The sequence below is a fragment of the Heptranchias perlo genome, chromosome 17, assembly GCF_035084215.1.
Source record: "Heptranchias perlo isolate sHepPer1 chromosome 17, sHepPer1.hap1, whole genome shotgun sequence".
NCBI classification, from domain to species: Eukaryota; Metazoa; Chordata; class Chondrichthyes; order Hexanchiformes; family Hexanchidae; genus Heptranchias; species Heptranchias perlo.
In genome coordinates, this window is record NC_090341.1 from 22,083,057 (window position 1) to 22,105,538 (window position 22,482).

The 22,482-nt window shown below is 42.9% G+C and overlaps 1 protein-coding gene across 5 annotated transcripts in view; it reads right to left on the bottom strand.

The window, feature by feature from the left end:
- Positions 1–22,482, bottom strand: part of ptpdc1a (protein tyrosine phosphatase domain containing 1a) — a 130,058-nt gene that overhangs the window by 37,195 nt on the left and 70,381 nt on the right. For 3 of the 5 annotated variants that reach the window (XM_067998708.1, XM_067998705.1, XM_067998704.1), the window contains one exon: positions 7,832–7,921. The exons of the other annotated variants lie outside the window; for them this stretch is intronic. In XM_067998708.1, the coding sequence (XP_067854809.1) occupies positions 7,832–7,913 (82 nt within the window). In that variant the 5' untranslated portion in view covers positions 7,914–7,921. The remainder of the gene's footprint in view (positions 1–7,831; positions 7,922–22,482) is intronic. 5 annotated transcript variants of the gene reach the window in all.

Sequence of the window (22,482 nt, forward strand, 5' to 3'; positions counted from 1 at the left end):
CACGAATGTTCATGCTGCCTGAAGTAAAGAAATATGAATTATGACAGGACAAATTGTTTCAGGAACAGAAATAGCCAGCTTAAAAATAACATAGAAACATAGACAATAGGAGCAGGAGAAGGCCATTCGGCCCTTCGAGCCTGCTCCGCCATTCAATACGATCATGGCTGATCCTCTATCTCAATACCATATTCCCGCTCTCTCCCCATACCCCTTGATGCCTTTTGTGTCGAGAACTCTATCTAGCTCCTTCTTAAATATTTTCAGTGACTTGGCCTCCACAGCCTTCTGTGGTAGAGAATTCCACAGGTTTACCACTCTGAGTGAAGAAATTTCTCCTCATCTCAGTCCTAAATGACCTACCCCGTATCCTGAGACTGTGGCCCCTCGTTCTGGACCCCCCAGCCAGGGGAAACATCCTCCCTGTATCCAGTCTGTCTAGCCCTGTCAGAATTTTATATGTTTCAATGAGATCCCCTCTCATTCTTCTAAACTCGAGTGAATACAGGCCGAGTCGACCCAATCTCTCCTCATACAACAGTCATGCCATCCAAGAATCGGTCTGGTGAACCTTCGCTGCACTCCCTCTATGGCAAGTATATCCTTTCTTAGGTAAGGAGACCACAACTGCACACAATACTCCAGGTGTGGTCTCACCAAGGCCCTGTATAACTGCAGTAAGACATCCTTGCTCCTATACTCAAATCCTCTTGCAATGAAGGCCAACATACCATTTGCCTCCCGAACTGCTTGCTGCACCTGCATGTTTGCTTTCAGTGACTGGTGTACAAGGACACCCAGGTCCCTTTGTACATGAACATTCCCCAATCGATCACCATTTAAATAATACTCTGCCTTTCTGTTTTTCCTTCTGAAGTGGATAACTTCACATTTATACACATTATACTGCATCTGCCATGTATTTGCCCACTCACTCAACTTGTCTCAATCGCCTTGAAGCTCTTTGCATCCTCCTCACAACTCAGGATCTCACCTAGTTTTGTGTCGTCAGCAAACTTGGAAATATTACATTTGGTTCCCTCATCCAAATCATTGATATATATTGTGACTAGCTGGGGCCCAAGCACTGATCCCTGCGGTACCCCACTAGTCACCAACTGCCACCCTGAAAAAGACCCATTTATTCCTACTCTGTTTCCTGTCTGTTAACCAATTTTCAATCCATGCCAGTATATTACCACCAATCCCATGTGCTTTAATTTGGCACACTAACCTCTCATGTGGGACTTTATCAAAGGCCTTCTGAAAATCCAAATAAACCACATCCACTGGTTCTCCCTTATCTATTCTACCAGTTACATCCTCAAAAAACTCCAGTAGGTTTGTCAAACATGATTTCCTTTCATAAATCCATGTTGACTTTGTTTAATCCTGTTGATATTTTCTAAGTGTCCTGTTATCACATCCTTTATAATAGACTCTAGCATTTTCCTTACTACTGATGTTAGGTCTGTAGTTCCGTGTTTTCTCTCTTCCCTCCTTTTTTAAATAGTGGGGTTACATTTGCCACCCTCCAATCTGCAGGAACTGTTCCATAATCTGTAGAATTTTGGAAGATGGCAACTAATGCATCCACTATTTCGATGGCTATCTCTTATAGTAATCTGGGATGCAGATTATCAGGCCCTGGGGATTTATCGGCTTTCAGTCCCATTAATTTCTCCAGCACTATTGTAACTTTACACAATTTTGAAATCTTCTGTCAAAGAACTTGATCACAAACAGATATTAATTAATATTTTATTGATATTGGGATGAATGAGAATATTGCTAATGTTTGGGGGGAAATCCTGAGCTATAATTTCTTGCAAGAAATTATAGAAGAAAATCTTAAAGCTAAACACTATACATGTAGCTGTCAAAGCAAAATGATTTGTCCAGCATGTCCATATCTATTCTATTGTGCCGATTTTATGAAAATGGTAAAAATATGTTTGAGTTGACCTATGACACAGGTGGACTCGTACTGGCAACTTGGAGACAGGCCGCACTAGCTTTTGTGACAGAGACCTTATGTGTTGAATTGAGAAATAGGAAAGGATCTAAGACTATAGCGGGAATTGTGTTTCGAACCACTGGCAGCAACTCTGAAGTGCTAGATTGTATAAATGCAGAGATTAGACAAGCGTGTATCAAAGGCATAGTGGTCTTAATGGGGGACTTTAACCTTCACATAGATTGGGAAAAGCAGACTAGCAACTGTCAGAAAGGTAGTGAATTTCTTGAGTGTGTCCGGGATAGTTTTCTACAGCAGTATGTCCTAGAGGCAACAAGGGGGCAAGCCATACTAGATTTAGTAATGAGTAATGAACCAGATTTAGTTTACAGCTTAACTGTGTGCGAACATCTATCCAATAGCTATCATAACATGATTGAGTTCAATGTCGTGTTTGAAAGGGAAACAAGTGAATCAACTGCTAAGATTCTAGACTTGGGTAAGGCCAACTTCAATGGGATGAGACAGAGACTGTCCACAGTAAACTGGGCAAATCTGTTAATGGGTAAAATGACTGATGATCAGTGGGAAATGTTTAAAGAAACATTTAACATGATACAGAACCGGTTTATACCCCTGAGGGGCAAGAACTCTACTTGCCAAAAAAAAACTAAAGAGGTAAGGGACAGTATAAGACATAAGGATAGGGCATACAAAAAGGCAAAAAATGGCACAGATCCTGGCAAATGGGAAAGATACAAAGATCAACAAAGGGTCACAAAACAAATAGTAAGAGCTACAAAAAGAGAGTATGAAAAGAAACTTGCAAGGGATACCAAAACCAATACAAAGAACTTTTATAGTTATATTAGGAAAAAGAGGGTGGTCAGGAGCAGTGTTGGCCCCTTAAAAACTGAAAGTGGGGATATTGTCATTGACAATGGAGAAATGGCGGACATGTTGAACAATTACTTTGCGTCAGTATTTACAGTAGAAAAAGAGGATAGCATGCCGGAAATCCCAAGAAAACTAATATTGAATCGGGGACAGGGACTCGATAAAATTAACATAAGTAAAACAACAGTAATGAAGAAAATAATAGCACTAAAGAGTGACAAATCCCCAGGACCAGATGGTTTCTATCCCAGGGTTTTAAAGGAATTAGGTGAGCACACTGCAGATACCCTAACTATAATCTTTCAAAGTTATCTAGATTCAGGAACTGTCCCTCCAGATTGGAAAATTGCACGTCACTCCGCTTTTTAAGAAAGGAGGGGGAAACCAGGAAATTATAGACCAGTTAGCCGAACATCTGTTGTGGGGAAAATGCTGGAGTCTATAATTAAGGATAGGGTGACTGAACACCTCGAGAATTTTCAGTTAATCAGAGAGAGCCAGCATGGATTTGTGAAAGGTGGGTCGTGCCTGACAAACCTGATTGAATTTTTTGAAGAGGTGGCTAAAGTAGTGGACAGAGGAATGTCAATGGATGTTATTTATATGGACTTCCAGAAGGCATTTGATAATGTCCCACATAAGAGACTATTAGCTAAGACAGAAGCTCATGGAATTGAGGGAAAAGTACAGACTTGGTTAGACAGTTGGCTGAGCGAAAGGGGACAGAGAGTAGGGATAATGGGCAGGTACTCACATTGGCAGGATGTGACTAGTGGAGTCCCACAGGGATCTGTCTTGGGGCCTCAATTATTCACAATATTTATTAACGACTTAGATGAAGGCATAGAAATTCTCATATCTAAGTTTGCCGATGACACAAAGATTGGTGGCATTGTAAGCAGTGGAGATGAAAATATAAAATTAAGTTACAGAGGGATATTGATAGATTAGGTGAATGGGCAAAACTGTGGCAGATGGAATTCAATGTAGACAAATGTGAGGTCATCCACTTTGGATCAAAAAAGGATAGAACAGGGTACTTTCTAAAAGGTAAAAAGTTAAAAACAGTGGATGTCCAAAGGGACTTAGGGGTTCAGGTACATAGATCATTGAAGTGTCACGAACAGGTGCAGAAAATAATCAATAAGGCTAATGGAATGCACGCCTTTATATCTAGAGGACTGGAGTACAAGGGGGCAGAAGTTATGCTGCAGCTATACAAAACCCTGGTTGGACCGCACCTGGAGTGCTGTGAGCAGTTCTGGGCACCGCACCTTCGGAAGGACATAATGGCCTTGGAGGGAGTGCAGCGTAGGTTTACTAGAATGGTACCCGGACTTCAAGGGTTAAGTTACGAGGAGAGATTACACAAATTGGGGTTGTATTCTCTAGAGTTTAGAAGGTTAAGGGGTGATCTGATCGAAGTTTATAAGATATTAAGAGGAACGGATAGGGTGGATAGAGAGAAACTATTTCCGCTGGTTGGGGATTCTAGGGGTAGGGGGCACAGTCTAAAAATTAGAGCCAGACCTTTCAGGAGTGTGATTAGAAAACATTTCTACACAAAAAGGGTGGTAGAAGTTTGGAACTCTCTTCCGCAAATGGCAATTGATACTAGCTCAATTGCTAAATTTAAATCCGAGATAGATAGCTTTTTGGCAACCAAAGGTATTAAGGGATATGGAGTTAGATCACAGATCAGCCATGATCTTATCAAATGGCGGAGCAGGCACGAGGGGCTGAATGGCCTACTCCTGTTCCTATGTTCCTGAGTCTTCCAGGAGTATTCAATTCTTCCCAAATTGAATTGGGTACTAGCACACAAACAGCTTGCCCAATGAGTTTGGCCTGTATGTATGTGGCTGTTGAGTGCAAAATCTAATGAAATTGAAGCTCTTAAAGGGGTCCAGTTCACCATTTAAGAAGCCTGCCTGAGCAGGCTAAGTTCCAGGACCCATCACGTGCCCAGTTTTTATTAGCAAGAATCACACTGTGGGTAGAGCTTCAAGTGAAATTTGGTGGACCTTTTTAACAGGTTATTTAAATATTGGAATGAGACTAAGCATGCCAATAGCACTACCTCAGTTTCTTCCCCACCACCCCCCAGGTGCCCCATGAATCCGACATGCGCCTGATTTTCTTACCCATGGCTGCTGCCAGTGAGCCCACATTTCACTAAAATATAAAATATATGCTGAGCGTTTCTAGTGTTTTTCTGTTTTTGTTTCATGTTCAGAAACCCATTGGGACGTTCATTGTTCTGTGAATTTCTTTACACAGATGATTGTACAGTGGAACATTTTGCCATTAGGAGCTGCTGAAACAGATATTATTGCAACTTTTAAGGAAAAATTTGATAAATATTTGAAGCAGAGGAAGAGACAGTGCTATGGGAAGTGCATGGGGCACTGGGGTTAGTTTTGGATTAAATTAGCAAATAAACAGCAAAGACATGATGGGCTGAAAGTCCTCCTATGCTATAAACATCTGCAGTTTGTGGAAAAGGAGGGTGGAGTGAGGGCAGAAGTTGTTGGAGACAAATTTATGGGCAAGTTCGTGATTTTTTTCTGAAAGTTTTGTGTTTACAATGTAATAAATTTTATTTTATGAGAGTAGTGAACCTATGGAATGCGTTGCCAGCTTGTGCGTTGGCTCTTTGCATACCTTCAAAAGGGAGCTGGACTGTTCTTGACTGGGATAGAGATTGCATCTTTCAAAGGTAAGTGATTTAACAATTAATATAAGCGTGGTCAATAAGGTCTCATGGACTGGTTTTGATCGCCTGAAGGGTCAGAGAGGAATTTTCCAGATTTCTTCCCCCCCACCCACCTTTTTAGCCCTGGGTTGATTTTTCTGTTTTTTTGCCTCTCCCAGGAGATTACATGGCTCCTGGACGGTAGTTAGTTGTCTAGTCATGATGCTCCAGGCATGAATGTGGGGCAGGCTTGATGGACCAGCAGGTCTTTTCCTGCCCGCCATTTCCGTATAACGTATGACATGTAGTGTGATGGGTGAGAAACTGAAGGTGGCTGATTCTTGTGAGAATTTTTTGCTGGAATTTAAATGGATAACATTTTTTGAGAGAACGTTACTGGGGTGAAATTTTAAATTGAAGAAAGTTTTGTGTAATATTGGTGACAACATTAGGAGAGAAAAACAGTGACTTAAACACTTAACCAAATAAAGAAGAAAATTGACCGACGCCATGATTATCACAACATCGATGACAAACTTGAAACAAGCAACAGACGCAAGTAAAATTATAAAGATGTGGGGAAAAAGAAATATAGCAGAACCAGCTCAGATAGGAAAACAAAAATAGTTTTGACCTTCAAAGCCTTTAGGCACACCGAGACACTCATCCACAAAGGAGATTTACAGCACCCAAGCCTCAATCATAACCAGATCTACTTTTAGCCTCAGTCATGAGTTCTATGACTGCCAACTATGACATTTTTTTTAAGTGGGGATTTATCTTACAAGCCCAAAGTAATCAACTTTTATTGTTAAAGCTACCTCAGTTATTGCACTGCTTAAAAAGTATATATTTTTTTATTATCTCAAAATATAAAAACATTTCATTGAAAATAAGTCCCACATTTTGTTCTGAAACAGAGACATTGTAAATGCCAGTGCTGAAAGTAATCCTGATACTATTGCCTGCATTTTAGAAAATATGGACATTGTGCAGTTCATCGACTGGTAGTCCACGGCCAGGGGAAAACAAAAATCTGGTCACATAATGCCATATTCTGTCAAGTCAAATATTACAACCTTTAATACTCTCAGTTGTATGCTGTAACCACCACTTAGTAACCATAATTTGGCCATTACTCAGTGACTATGTTAAGTTCTCTTAAAAATATACTATTCGGTATGTTATAAACAATAATAACTGCTGCTAGTGAGTTTATATTGTAATTAAATCTCAACAATCTGTTGACATTGCTTCAACTTTGCTCCTGCAGCTGAAATTGAAACCCTCAATCTCATCTACAAATCCCTCCATGGCCTTGCTCCACCCTACCTCTGCAACCTTCTCAAACCTTTTTTCTCTTCTTATCCAATGACTCAGACCTTCAATGACTTCCCCCTTCCCTCTGCTCCACATTTGGTGGTAGAGCCTTCAGCTGCCTTAGCCCTACTATCATGAACACCTTCCACTTCTCTATCTTTTTACAACTCAGTTCTTTAACGAAGCTTTTGGTCATCTCTCCTAAACCACATGAAAGCTTCCCGTCCACACTCTTCTCTGAATTGCCTGAAGACACTTTTCCCCCAAAATTATTATATAAATGCATTTTTTTGTTACGGTTATTAGAGCCTCTCTGTTTATAACCCTGCACCTCACTACCAACTATCTTATTTCTGTATTTATTTTTTCCGTGTTTTGCTCCTAAGTACGGAATTCATTTTGATTAAAAAAAAGCAGAGCTAAATGTTCTCACTCGGCCAACAAAAGTGAAACTATCTGTTGGGACATCAATTTGCATCTCCGCTAACATCTTTTCAATATAGCAGTCAAACATCTCATGACTATCAGTTGTGTTAAAAATTCTCAGTCTACATTAAAATCGAAGCTAAAGTTTATTTTCAAATTGTTAAACACACTATACAAATGCTCCATGAGTAAGGAAGACTGGATATCTCAAAAATGATTTTACCAGTCATCAGTTATTCAGTTTTCCACATATATACATACTTATATCCATACATACAGATAGCAAAGTCAACCACATAATGTTGGACTGAAATCAAGTGTCGGCCAGACCAGTTGGATGTCAGGCTCCCCTCCCTCAATGACATATACCAATTGCATTTTTAACAATAAATCTGGTGCAGTCCACAAAATACAAGCAAAATTGAATTCAATTTCACAACTTGCAATGGAGAGATTAGAACTCGGAACCTCTGAGCTGCTAGTCCAGTACCAGAATGACTAAACTGGTTTATTAAAACATTTTAATTTTAATTTACCTTTATCTGAAGTTACAATATATCTCCTGTGTTCTAATGAAGAATAAGGCAGTTCAGTATGTAAGGAAATTCTTGTAGCCATGGCAGTATCTGTTGAAATATACATACATATCTATAATTTATTACATCTGCACACACTTCCTGTCAATGCTACTTGACTTCCTGTTGTCACATTGTTATTGTGTCAACTTTTTCCCATTATAAGTTCCCTTGCTCACATTTGTGAATGGAAACTATCTGGGTAAAAATATATATATTTTTCATTTAACAGCCTTTACCCCAAGTATTATATTATGGGACCAATTGTCCTGCCCTTTGTATCCGAGGAAGTGTTTATTGCCCAGGTGCAAAGCACAGGAAAAAGGCCCCGAGACCCATGATGTCGTGCCTCCATCCCCTTTACATTGCCCTGGGATTTCACAGGTTTAACCCAGCTGCTAGAGAAAATGGGCCGACAGCACAAAATTATCAGACTGAGACAGCCTACAAGAATGGCTAATGTGGGAAATGAAAACATTACCCTGGTAAGGCAGGGAATACTCTGAAGTTGCCTCTAAAGTGAAGTGTCGAGTTTTACTCTGCACCTGGCAGGGTTATATTTGGCTTTGAAGGGCTTGATGCTGACATTGGGTGCATGAAAGAGGAAACCTTCAGCACCTTGGTAAGCATAAATATCTGTGTCAGGTCCTGGCCAGTAGCCTGAGACAATAAGGGAAGAAATCTTGAAATCATGATCTGGGATGGTGACCCAATAACAGATTTAAATACAAACAGTTTAACCACAAGCAAGCACGCAAGACATTTGTGCTAAACATTCAAAAACAATCCACTGACAAAAAAATTCCTAGGTCTTATCCAGGCTTTTGCTACCTCTGGACTCAAATCATTATAATCTTCTCCTTGTCAGCTTTGCATACTTACTCTCCATAAACCCCAACATATCCAAAATTCAGTCACCTGTATCCGTCCTGCACTCCCTTCATCCCAGTCCTCAATAATCTGCATCGACTCCCTGTTCCCCAATACATTGGACTTAAAATACTCATCCCCATCTTCAAACCCAGACTTGCCCACCATATCTCTAACCTCCCATACCCTTCAGTCCTTCAACTTTGGTTTTTTGTGCGTCCTACTTTCACACCACCATTGGTGACAGAACCTTCAGCTGCCTCAGCTTTAATGTTTGAAACTCCCTCTTTAAACCCGTCAACCTCTCTACTTCTATATCAAACTTCCAAAAACCTTATCAAAACTCACCTTTTTGACATTTCCTACTATGGTTCAGCATCTATTTATCTCATTTATTTATTCATTTTTCTTCCCAACACATCTTAGGACATGTTCTCTATTAAATCACTATATAAATGCAAGCTGTAGTAGTAGAGAAGCAGAACTCCTAATCCCAGACTGAGAGCTAGATTACGTAAAATCCTTATTCTTTGATTGAATTATCCTTCACATACATTAGAACTACCTGAGAATTGTGTGCATCACTAGAACCTTAAACATTGCTGATGCGGCATTTGTATAATCTTTTTTCCTATCCCTGCATACTGGCTACTCAATTATTTCCACCCAGGAAAGTGAAATTATATAGTTTAGTAAACATATTCACATTTTATTTTTTAATAAAGATGAGAATAGACTGGAGGCCAACATAAAAGGGAATTCAAAAGTCTTCTACAGGCATATAAACAGTAAACGGGTAGCAACAGGAGGGGTGCGGTCGATTAGGGACCAAAAAGGAGATCTACTCATGGAGGCAAAGGGGATGGCTGAGGTACTAAATGAGTACTTTGCATCAGTTTTTACTAAGGAAGAAGATGCTGCCAGACTCTTTGTAAAGGAAGATGTAGTTGAGATACTTTATTTTTATTCGTTCATGGGATGTGGGCGTTGCTGGCGAGGCCAGCATTTATTGCCCATCCCTAATTGCCCTTGAGGTGGTGGTGAGCCGCCTTCTTGAACCGCTGCAGTCCGTGTGGATGGACGAAACATTGATAAAGAGGAGGTACTGGAAAGGCTAGCTGTACTTAAAGAGCGGATGGGAGGCATCCTAGGTTGCTGAGGGAAATTGCAGAGGTACAGGCCATAATCTTCCAAACATCCTTACATACGGGGGTGGTGCCAGAGGACTGGAAAATTGAAAATGTTACACCCTTGTTCAAAAAAGGGTGTCAGGATAAACCCAGCAACTACAGGCCAGTCAGTTTAACCTCGGTAGTGGGGAAACTTTTGGAAACGATAATCCGGGACAGAATTAGCAGTGACTTGATTGAGTGTGGATTGATTAACAAATCCATGCTGGCTTTCCCTAACTAACTTGACGGGCTTGATGTTAGCAGGGCTGCGGGTTCACGGTGGGGGGGGCTATTGGGCGCGTGGGTAACGAGCCCGGTGAAATCAGTCAGCCTAATTGGATCCACTTACCTGGTCTTCCGGGTTCCCCGCTGCTAATCTGCGCGTCAGGCGGACTGCGCATGCGCAGTAAGGTCTGTCAGCTGGAGGAGCTCTATTTAAAGGGGCAGTCCTCCACTGACAGATGCTGCAACAAATAGAAAAAATTACAGCATGGAGCAGCCCGGGGGAAGGCTGCTCCCAGTTTAATGATGCCTCACTCCAGGTATCAATACATGGGGTGAGGAGGAGGGGGAGAATAGAGATCTTCCCCCTGGCGGGCGGGAGGAAGCGGCCTGCCTCTGCCACCAAGAAGGCCTGGCTCGAGGTGGCAGAGGAGGTCACCTGCACCACCAACATATCACCCACCTGCATACAGTGCAGGAGGCGCTCCAATGACCTAAGTAGGTCAGCCAAAGTGAGTACACTTACTCTGTCCCCTACACTCCATCTGCCACATCACCGCCCCCACCCCACATCTCCTTCTGCACTGCCAACACTACTCTGTCACATCACCCCTCACACCCACTCAAACCTCATCCTCATCTTACCTGCACTTACTCACCTCGCCAGTACTCATCCCGCCAATACCACTCAACCCAATCCTCATGCAATCTCATGGCTCTATCTCATACTCACCCTCTCATGCACCTCTTTCACAGCCAGCCTCACTCAACCTGCCACTACCTGTGCTGCAGCCACAGGGCATGCATCACATATGTGCAGTAGGCAGCGTAAGGCAAACGTGTCATGAGCATGAAGGGGATGCACAAGGGTGTTTGAGGGTTTGTCATGGATTTTACTTATATTGAATTTCTGATCAACTCACATTACATATTATATTGGCACCACTACTGCCACGTCTTTGCGAATCTTGTATGGTTTGTGCAATAATGCCCTTTCCTGAGGATCACAATGAAGACCCACAACTGATGACACCCATTGTGTCACTTCAGAATGGCGGTAGGTGTATTTGCAGGGCTCTTTTGTGGAGACGTCTGCGATGTCCCCGGTGGCACCCTGGAAGGATGCAGAGGAGAAGTTGTTGAGGGCAGTGGTGACTTTGACAGCGACAGGTAAGAAGATGGTGCTCGGGCCAACTGGGAGCAGCTCGGCATGAAGGAGGCTGTAGATGTCCACGACTACATGTCGAGTGACTCTGAGCCTCCGTGTGCACTGCTGCTCAGAGAGGTCCAGGAAGCTGAGCCTCGGTCTGTGGATCCTGTGGCGACGCATCTCTCTCTGCGGTTGCCCTCCCTCCTGCTGTGCAGGTGGGTGTGTCACAGCACTGTGTTGTGGAGCTCCACGTGTCAGGCGACGTGGCCGGCGATGCTGTTCGCCCTCCGAGGAGGTCATGACTGCAGCTAAGGCGGCCCCCATCTGGAAGATGTACATCTGAGGGGGTCTGCAAGGTAGGGACATGTCTCTGAACCCCGGGGTAAGTGTGCAAGTTGGTGAATTTTCTTGTCAGGAGGAGGGTGGTGGAGGCCAAACTTTGTCCCAAGTGACAGAGTGGCCTCCTGCAATGAGTGAGGGTCTCCCCCCGTACCTGTCAAATGGACCTTTGCAGCTGCCACATGCTGATAGCTGCAACACCTCCATTTGAACTGGGAGTGTTTCCCCCAGTGTGGGAAACAGTCCCAGTTGTCAATAAAATCCCACCCCTCCTCACATAATCCCTTAATCAGGTCTGTTAATGACCTTTAATACCGAGATAAATACTTTCAAGTGGCATCCCGCTGGCTTTAATTGCCTGCGGGATTCCCACCTGCGGGGGCTGCGCACGCACGCCGGCGCATCTGTGGGGAACCCGGAAGTGGGCGGGTTGGAGCCGGGCTCCGGACCCGCTCTGGGATTCCCCGATTTTCGGAGCCCCCCTGCCAGGAACGCACCCGATAGCGGGTGCTAAAATGAAGCCCGATAGAGTTTTTTGATGAAGTAACAGAGAGGATAGATGAGGGCAATGCAGTTGATGGGGTACATATGGACTTTCAAAAGGGATAAAGTGCTGCATAATAGGCTGGTCATCAAGATTGAAGCCACGGAATAAAAGGGGCAGTAGCAGCATGGATACAGAATTGGCTAACAGGAAACAGGGTAGTGGTGAACAGTTGTTTTTCTGACTGGAGGGAGGTGTACAGTGGTGTTCCCCAAGGGTCGGTGCTGGGACCACTGCTTTTCTTGATATATATTAATGACTTGGACTTGGGTGTACAGGGCATAATTTCCAAATTTGCAGATGACACAAAATTTGGATGTGCAGTGAACAGTGAGGAGGATAGTGATAGACTTCAAGAGGATACAGACAGGCTGGCGGCATGGGTGGACACGTGGAAGATGAAATTTAACGCAGAAAAATGCGAGGTGATACATTTCGGTAGGAAGAATAAGGAGAGGCAATATAAACTAAAGGGCACAATTCTAAAAGGGGTACAGGATCAGAGAGACCTGGAGGTATATGTACACAAATCATTGAAGGTGGCAGGGCAGGTTGAGAAAGCAGTTTAAAAATAGCATATGGGATTCTGGGCTTTATAAATATATTATTAAATAGAATACAAAAGCCAAGAAGTCATGATGAACCTTTATAAAACACTGGTTCGGCCACAACTGGAGTATTCTGTCCCGTTCTGGGCACCGCACTTTAGGAAAGATGTGAAGGCCTAAGGGAGGCTAGAATGATTTCAGGAATGAGGGACTTCAGTTACGTGGATAGACTGGAGAAGTTGGGGTTGTTCTCCTTGGAACAGAGAAAGTTGAGAGGAGATTTGATAGAGGTATTTAAAATCATGAAGGGTCTAGACAGAATAGATAGAAACTGTTCCCATTGGTGGAAGGGTCAAGAACCAGAGGACATATATTTAAGGTGATTGGCAAAAGAACCAAAGGTGATATGAGGAAAAACTTTTTTTTTTAAACAGAGCGAGTGGTTAGGATCTGGAATGCACTGCTAGAGGGGGTGGTGGAGGCAGATTCAATCATGGCTTTCAAAGGGGTACTGGGTAAGTACTTGAAAGGAAAAAAAATTGCAGGTATACGTGGATAGGGCGGGGGAGTGAGGCTAGCTGGATTGCTCTTGCATCGAGCTGGCACAGACTTGATGGGCTGAATGGCCTCCTTCCATGCTGTAACCTTTCAATGATTCTAATCAACCAAAAGAGAAACACAAATCTATTTACCAGATCAGGCAACAGAAGGGAAGGACATCCAGTGCACAACCTGAGGAGGGTAGCTTAATATGAAGAATGAGGAGGGCCCTGACATTGTTGTCCAAACATCTGCGATAGCAAATCCATTCTCTAAACCAGCATGAAATTTATAACCTTTACTTAGATCTAGAATCTCTTATGACATCCAAGCCCAATAAAGGCCCATCAGGATAATTTTGGCTTCTTCTGTCGACATTATTTGGAGAACCCTGAGGATAAAGATGAAAGACAGTCATGGATACAGGAAGCCGGTATAATTCCGGACTGTAGACATGGTAGGCCAGGTGGGAAGACTCTAATAATTCTAATAACTGAATTAAACATCTCAATATTAAAGGCACTTATGCATATTAAAACTAAGAATCTGCAACATAAGCAGGTTTGAAAAGGTTGTGTTCAAGATAAGATTAGAACCTGTGAACAGACATTAGTGGACTAATAATCCGCAAGGACAGATATGGTGTGTCCTAGCCACCAAGCCAAACAATCAGGAGATGATTGGGAGACTTACGAATACAATAGACTAGTTGAGAAAAGATGGAATAGTAAGGTACAAACCGTGGAAAAAGCAATGGTAGTGTCACGCTGGCAAATTAAAGAGGATGACATAATTACATGATGACTTAATGGGTTAACGTGTTAAATATTAATTAAAAATAACTAGAACGTGTTGAGATGTTATCTCCACACTAGTAAGACATTACTAACACTATAACTGGTACAACATGCAAAAGCTCAGGGGGGACATGAACTTCTAGTTTCGACCAGTGTAAGCGGATTAGAACTACGTGCTTACAACTTTTCCTGATTGGTTTCTCCTCCCCCCCAGCAGAAAGAGGACAGTGCGAAGGGAACACAAGATGAGAGGGAAAAAGCAAAGAAAGAGTCAAATAATGAGAAGGAAAAGGCAAAGAAAAAGAGTTAGAAGTAGAGAGGGATAATAGAGAGAGCTGAAGTGCTTCCGATGCATAGCAGAACACATGAGATTACATGCGCTGAAGAGTTAGAACGTGCTATGGCGGAATTGCAGATTAATTATGATGATGCATAGTTGCAAAGTGATGAGCTAAAGTCTAGCTTTAGACAGATAATCCAAACTCTGCAGGAGTTGGGACCATCAGGCAATCCCACCGTAGTTGCAGTATTAAAGAATGAGCCCCTTCCTTTTTAGTGTGTAATCCTCTTTAATGTGCCTGTGTGACACTATCATTCCCATTTGTACTTTACTATCCCATTTAAAAGCTGTCCTCCATCCTATTCTGTAAGACTTTCCCAAGCTCTACTTCTCCACCTCCAGTTTATCCACAGATCCCTGCTGCTGCTCCAACTCTAATCCCATTCTATCCTCCCTTTCCAATTACTACACCTCCAAATCCAGCCCCAATCTTTCCAACCCTTCCAATTCCAACCCCAATCTATCGTTCCTTTCTAGCTACTTCACCTCCAGCCCCAATCTATCTTCCCCTTCCAGTTCCACCATATAGACCATCACCCTCTGCCATCCCTCTTCCCGCAACTCTAGTTCCAGTTCTAACCTATTCTTTAGCACCTCCTTGTGTGTCAGTAGAACCCATAGTCACCTCAAGCGCTACTCAGTGACTAGAGGATCCTGGTGGGGGAGCGCAGGGAGCACAGCCTCCACTGCCCACAGTAAGAACTACGGTCGAAAAGCGAACGTTGAGTCCCAAGGAGATGCAGTACTTCTCAAAAGATCTAGGAACCTATCCCCAGGGAAAAGGTGTTAATGAACTGGTAGAGTGGTTGAAAAATTTAGAGGGGCTCCAAGTACCAAATGATCTGACAGCTCAGGACGTCAAACACGTCCTAGAAAAGGCAATGGGAAGTGCATACTATTTAAGGTGCTCTCAATAAGTCAGGCAAGGTGATAACTTTTCTGATCTCATTAACGTGGTCCTAGAATTAGAAGAACCAGTGACCAAGTTGCGACCTTGGGGGCAATAGTGCAAAAGATGAATGAAACTCCACACGCTCATCATGAAAGGTCACGGTTCATTTGGACTAAGTAGCACCCAATGCCTGAGCAGTACATCAGCCTGGTACTGAGGGGGATGCACGCCACCTTATCAGGTCAGGTAAAGTTAGCATGGCAAGCAGGAGGTACAATAAATGATTAATTGGCTAAACCAGGCTTGGGTGAAGACACAGACTGTAGGCTTGAGGTTTTGAATCAGTACAAAATGGGGTCAAGTAGCAAACTAGAAATTGAAAATTGGTTTGAGAGAAAAAGCATAAATTAGTCTATGATAGAATAAAGGAGAAAGGAGAAGATTTTGTCCCCTTTCTACTGTTCCAAGCTGTAGGAGTTCTTTTATTTTCAGTGTACTGTCTCTTTAAAATCTGTGTGAGTGCACTTTGCTGGCTTCATCCCCTTTCCAGCTTGTTCAGTGTTACTTCTTTTGTAAGTAAGCCTTAACTGAGTTAACATTAAGAATGTTAGATTTAAGGTATGGCGGCTTTGTCTTATTTGTTTTGGTCTATTGTTAAAGAAATTACAAGAGTTAATTCAGCCTTGATATAGTGGATCAAGTTTGGTGATGAACAGCACCCTTTCGGATCTTGTGATTACTGTGGTCAAAAAGGACACAAGTCCAAGATAGTTCTGGAGGGTCTTCCGCTATCTCTATGGCAACAATCTGGAAACATCTTTTGATTGGACTGTACTATCAAAGAGTTAATAATGTAAGGGTATTGAACACCTCAACTACAAAACAGGAATAAATGATTTAACAAAAATTTGGGTTTAATCTGGCATATTTGTAGTTATATCCTGGTGAACACCAGGAGGCTCTGACCGTCTTTTCCAATCCTCCCTGGCTACAGGCATGGTGCTGGAGGATTGGAGGACTGCTAACATTGTACCATTGTTTAAAAAGGGAGAAAGAAATAGACCGAGTAATTATAGGCCAGTCAGTCTAACCTTGGTGGTGGGCGAATTATTGGAATCGATTCTGAGGGACAGCATAGTCACTTAGAAAGACACGGGTTAATTCAAGGACAGTCAGCATGGATTTGTTAAGGGAAGGTTGTGTCTGACTAACTTGATTGAATTTTTTGAGCAGGTAACAAGGAGGTTCGACGAGGGTAACACGTTTGATATGGTGTACATGGATTTTCGCAAGGCTTTTGACAAGGTCCCACATGGCAGATTGGTCAAAAAAAGTAAAAGCCCATGGGATCCAAGGGAAAGTGGCAAGTTGGATCCAAAATTGGCTCAGTGGCAAGAAGCAAAGGGTAATGGTTGACGGGTGCTTTTGCGACTGGAAGGCCGTTTCCAGTGGGGTCCCGCAAGGCTCAGTACTAGGTCCCTTGCTTTTTGTGGTATATATTAATGATTTGGACTGGAGTGTGGAGGGCTTGATCAAGAAGTTTGCAGATGATACAAAAATTGGCTGTGTGGTTGACAGTGAGGAGGAAAGCTGTAGACTGCAGGAAGATATCAATGGACTGGTCAGGTGGGCAGAAAAGTGGCAAATGGAATTCAATCCAGAGAAGTGTAAGGTAATGCATTTCATAGAATCATAGAAAATTTATGGCACAGAAGGATACCATTCAGCCCATCTTGTCCGCGCTGGCTGAGAAACGAGCCACCCAGTCTAATCCCACTCTCCCGCATTTGGTCCATAGCCCTGCACATCACGGCTCTTCAGGTGCACATCCAGTTATTTTTTGAAATGAGTTGAGGGTTTCTGCCTCTACCACTTTCTCAGGCAGTGAGTTCCAGATTTGATGAAATTTTTTTTCCTCATTTCTGCTTTAATCCAATCACTTTAAGTCTATGCCCCCTGGTTATTGACCCCTCCACTAAGGGAAATCAGTCCTTCCTATCCAACCTATCTAGGCCCCTCATAATTTTATACACCTCAATCAAATCACCCCTCAGCCTCCTCTGTTCCAAGGAAAACAACCCCAGCCTATCCAATCTGTCATCATAGCTAAAATTCTCCAGTCCTGGCAACATCCTCGTAAATCTCCTCTGCACCCTCTCTAGTGCAATTACACCCTTCCTGTAATGTGGTGACCAGAACTGTGTGCGGTACTCAAGCTGTGGCCTAACTAGTGTTTTATACAGTTCCAGCATAACATCCCTGTTTTTCTATTCTATGCCTCAGCTAATAAAGGAAAGCATTCCATATGCATTCTTAACCACCTTATCTACCTGTCCTGCTATCTTCAGGGATCTGTGGACATGCACTCCAAGGTCACTCACTTCCTCTACATCTCTCAGTATCCTCCCATTTATTGTGTATTCCCTTGCCTTGTTTGCTCTCCCCAAATGCATTACCTTACACTTCTCCAGATAGAACTCCCATTCACCACTTTTCTGCCCATCTGATAAGTCCATCGATATCTTCCTGCAGTCTACAGCTTTCCTCCTCACTATCAACCACACGGCCTATCTTTGTGTCGTCCGCAAATTTCTTAATCATGCCCCCTACGTTTAAGTCCAAATTGTTAATGTATACCACAAAAAGCAAAGGACCCAGTACCGAGCCCTGCGGCACCCCACTGGAAACAGCCTTCCAGTCGCAAAAACACCCGTCGACCATTATCCTTTGCTTCCTGCCACTGAGCCAATTTTGGATCCAATTTGCCACATTCCCTTGGATCCCACAGGCCTTTACTTTTTTGACCAATCTGCCATGTGGGACCTTGTCATTTGGGGAGGACAAACAAGGCAAGGGAGTACACAATAAATGGGAAGATACTGAGAGGTGTAGAGGAAGTGAGGGACCTTGGAGTGCATGTCCACAGACCCCTGAAGGTAGCAGAACAGGTATGGTTAAAAAGGCATACCGGAGACGCAGAAAGATTAGAGGGGAGCTGAGGAGAAATTTTTTCACCGACTGGTTGGTGAGGGTCTGGAACTCACTACCTGAAAGGGTGGTAGAGGCAGAAACACTCAACTCATTTAAAAAGTACTTGAATGTGCACTTAAAGTGCCGTAACCTACAGGGCTACGGACCAAGTGCTGGAAAATGGGATTAAGCTGGATAGCTCTTCTTCGGCTGGCACGGACACAACGGGCAAATGGCCTCCTTCTGTGCCGTAGCTTTCTACGAACACACGAGACAGGGTCAGGGAAAAAATACCTTTTTTTAAAAAGAAATGAGATGAACGAACTAAAAATTCTATTTTCCCCAACTGAAATGTGTTTCACAGAAATATGAAAGTTAATAGTCATGTTACTAATGGTTTCAGCTTATTTTAACAGTTTTGCATTTCATATACATTATACCACTGTCAAATGCACAAAGTTATTTTTTTTAAGTTTTAAAAAAGTAAAAGAGAGTATGCAAGTCTGCTGTTGTGATCACTGACTCCAAGGTTTTTCCAAATAGTAATTAACCCCTTACTTCTCTTTGCCAAGTTGCAATGCTGGGTGAAGACAGCATGCTGTCTTGGGAGGTTTTTGTGTTAGGACTTAATTTAAGTGGATATTTACCAACTACTCTCCCCAAGGTGACAGAAGGACATCAGAAATTTGACAAATGCATGCTATGTAGATTAACCCATTCCTGGCTCTCCAGAGAGCCACGATGGATTTTCTGTTCTTTATTACAGGGTTTTCAGGACCGTGTCAATGGTGGTGCGCAGGATTACCCAGAGTACCTTGTCCAGCAGCGTGTCTTGAACACTACAGAATGTCGAAGCTATTCCTACTCGTCTCTGTACTGCTTTAGTGACTGCGAAAGTACTTGTTGAACAAGTTCTTTGGAGGTGGGGATTCCGTATGAGAGTACATGAGTCTTAAGGAACAGTGGTATGAAAGAACTTTGAACTTGGGGATAAAGTTAATGCTGTAAATCATTCAGAACAACCAAAATTTTAGGGAACAAATAATCTCAAAGGCAATCACTTGCAGTGTGTGTAGAGGGTATGTGCTGAATCAAGTTCAAAAGGGGTTAACTGATATAGTAAACAATTGGATCCCAAATTTTAATATTGGACAAACAAATTAAAATCTGGAGATCAGATGGGGATATGGATTGGTGTAAGATGCGAAGATATGGATCAGTGTATTATGCCAGGAAGCCCAAAGTGAAATTATTTTGGGACTGATTCCTGTGATAGTGACAATACCGTTGCTATCTATTGATGAGAAACCAATGGAAGTATTCAAAGTTGAGTCGAAACGCAATTTGGAGGACAATAAACACAAGCAATTTATGAGCTACCCAAGGGTATTAGTAAGGGGAAAGGAAGGGATCTGGAAAGCACCAGAACTTCATGCTGTTCCAGAAGAAGTGGGCCCTGGTTGTGCAGATGTGACATTTTACAAAGCGCACTGCCAGCTTGTGGTTTCACTCTGGATGAATAATCCCTTAATTGTATTATTCAAATCAGTGGATAAAATTCAAAAAGGACCAGCATCATCTATTTGGAGAGAGGAAGGTATTGTGTTACAACCGATGAAAAGCACTACAAACACGGGGTCATTTCATGCCCGATTGGGCAGTCAACATTTTGTCTTACACCAATCAATATAACTAAAATTGGGGATAAGATATTGGTGCCTGCAATGGTCCACAATATTACAGAAATTCAAGTAAACATTACCCTCCAGGCAAAAGCACTGCGAGCAGTTGAAAGTTTAGGCCATCCAATTGCACCCCGTTCCTTGAGCCTTAAATTTATATTGCATCGCTCTAGTACCTCACAAAAACATTTGGTCCATATGCAACAACAAAACGATAACACTGAGCAGTCCATTGCCACCCTGGGTGATCACCCCCTGGTGGGAGATAGTGTACACTACAGGACACCACCACTGGATAAGAACAGCCTCTGCTTTCCTGTTGGTATTGCAGATATGTTAATTGCCCTTATAGTGCTGTGCACAAATTATACACAAGGTCTATAGTATCATTATATCTCCTGATCTCCTCACTTGTAGAAGTTCTGTCAGTTGAATGCATGTCCCACTTTTGAAGGTGAATCTTGCAGTTACTCAGAAAATCTAGCATAACATTATTCATTTCAACTAGGTATTCGCTGAAAGCAATCCTGACACTACTGACCAGTCACTGTACAGGAATGGAGCTCAGGCCCAGGTCAATGTCTCTCCCCCTGTAACTACACTTGCTGACAAATGTCATTGCAATAGTTGTATGGCTGGAGGTGCATTGCCTGATCTTAAATCAATTTCTGGAAAAAAAACTACAGCTAACCAGATGGCTTACTTAGACTCACTTTGGCCAATTAATTATTGGTGTAAGTCAGTCCTAAATGATTAAAAACTAATGCAAATCTTAATGGAATGAGAATGTGCTGATAGCATTTAATTCTCTGGGGTCAGCCATTGTAATTTACAACTTCAATGTGCAGGGAGCATACCAGCATTTGGAAACTGAAAATTGAGTCAGATGAAGTTTAAAGGGGTGCAGACAACTAAAGCGAAGTGGTAGAATAGGGGGACTTAATTCTTACAGCATTTAGAAAAATTCAGAAGACATTTCAGCCCATTAGAAGCCTTTGCCAAGGTTGAAGGGAAAGAGGGTAAAAATGTGATGGGCAAAAATGAAAGTAAAAGAAATTCAACATGCAAATATGAAAGGCAAGTCCCAATCCCCCATTTTACAGCTGCTGAAGTGGAGCTGGTGCTGTGTAAAGTGCTTGCAAGGAGTGTGACCCTGTGAGCCATTCGACAGAACCGTCCAAGGCCACCACTGCATTAGGCCTGCAAGGAGATGGAGTTGGGGTTGGAAGCGCAGCTAATTGTTATCATCAGCTACACCAGCCCTACGCTGCAAGTTAGGGCCGATGTGTTTGCAGCAGATAGCCGGAAACCGGACTATCCTCTCTGATGACAAAGACCTGTGAAGACTGTTACCCACAGTCATTGCCAGGGAGGTATGCCAAAGCCTGTAGCATTTTGACAGGTGCAGCCAATCAGAATACATTGAATGTTGATCACCCTCCTTTCGTGTAGTGCCACTGAAAGTAGAACATACTACGATTGGCATGCTTCCACAGAAGCATCTATCACAATGAGTCAAGCATTCGCATATCTTAATGGTGCCATCAGTCTGCTGACCCAGTTTCCTTAAAAAGAGCAGCTTTTGCATTCACAAATTGTCTCCTAAACGAGGTATGTTTACCTCTGTCTGCAGATATAGGTGTGTGTGTACTGCACAGAGCACCTCCTGTGCAGCCAGACTTGCCTGACATCTCACTGTAGGTTCTCCTCTTCCTAACATGTTAGATTGGGGGAATCGTACTGGGAAACTATTGGTGTCAGTAATAGTACTGGGGGCAATTTTTTAGAATCCTTTATTAACAGCACAGCTGTAAAAAGATTTTTCTAATCATTCCAGTCAAAGCTGACATTTCAGATAAAGGTTTTTTTTAATTTGTTCATGAGATGTGGGCGTCACTGGCGAGGCCAGCATTTTTATCGTCCATCCCTAATTTCCCTTGAGAAGGTGGTGGTGAGCCGCCTTCTTGAACCACTGCAGTCCGTTTGGTGAAGGTTGTCACATTTACACTAGAAATTTACACTGGACTTAAGCCTGTAGTGAAGAGGGGCAAGTTACTTGCAAGACTTGCAGGAAGTGGTTGAGTTCACAGGTCTTGACTGGGTCTGCAGCAGGTGGTGAACGAACCAACACGAGGGAAAAACCGACTTGACCTCGTCCTCACCAATCTACCTGTTGCAGATGCATCTGTCCATGACAGTATTGGTAGGAGTGACCACCACACAGTCCTTGTGGAGACGAAGCCCCGTCTTCGCACTGAGAACACCATCCAACGTGTTGTGTGGCACTATCACCGTGCTAAGTGGTTTAGATTCAGAACAGATCTAGCAGCTCAAAACTGGGCATCCATGAGGTGCTGTGGGCCATCAGCAGCAGCAGAATTGTAATGCAGCACAATCTGCTGTTAAGTCGGGAGTTTCAGGATTTTGACCCAGTGACATTGAAGGAACGGCGATATATTTCCAAGTCGGGATGGTGTGTGACTTGGAGGGGAACGTGCAGGTGGTGTTGTTCTCATGTGCCTGCTGCCCTTGTCCTTCTAAATGGT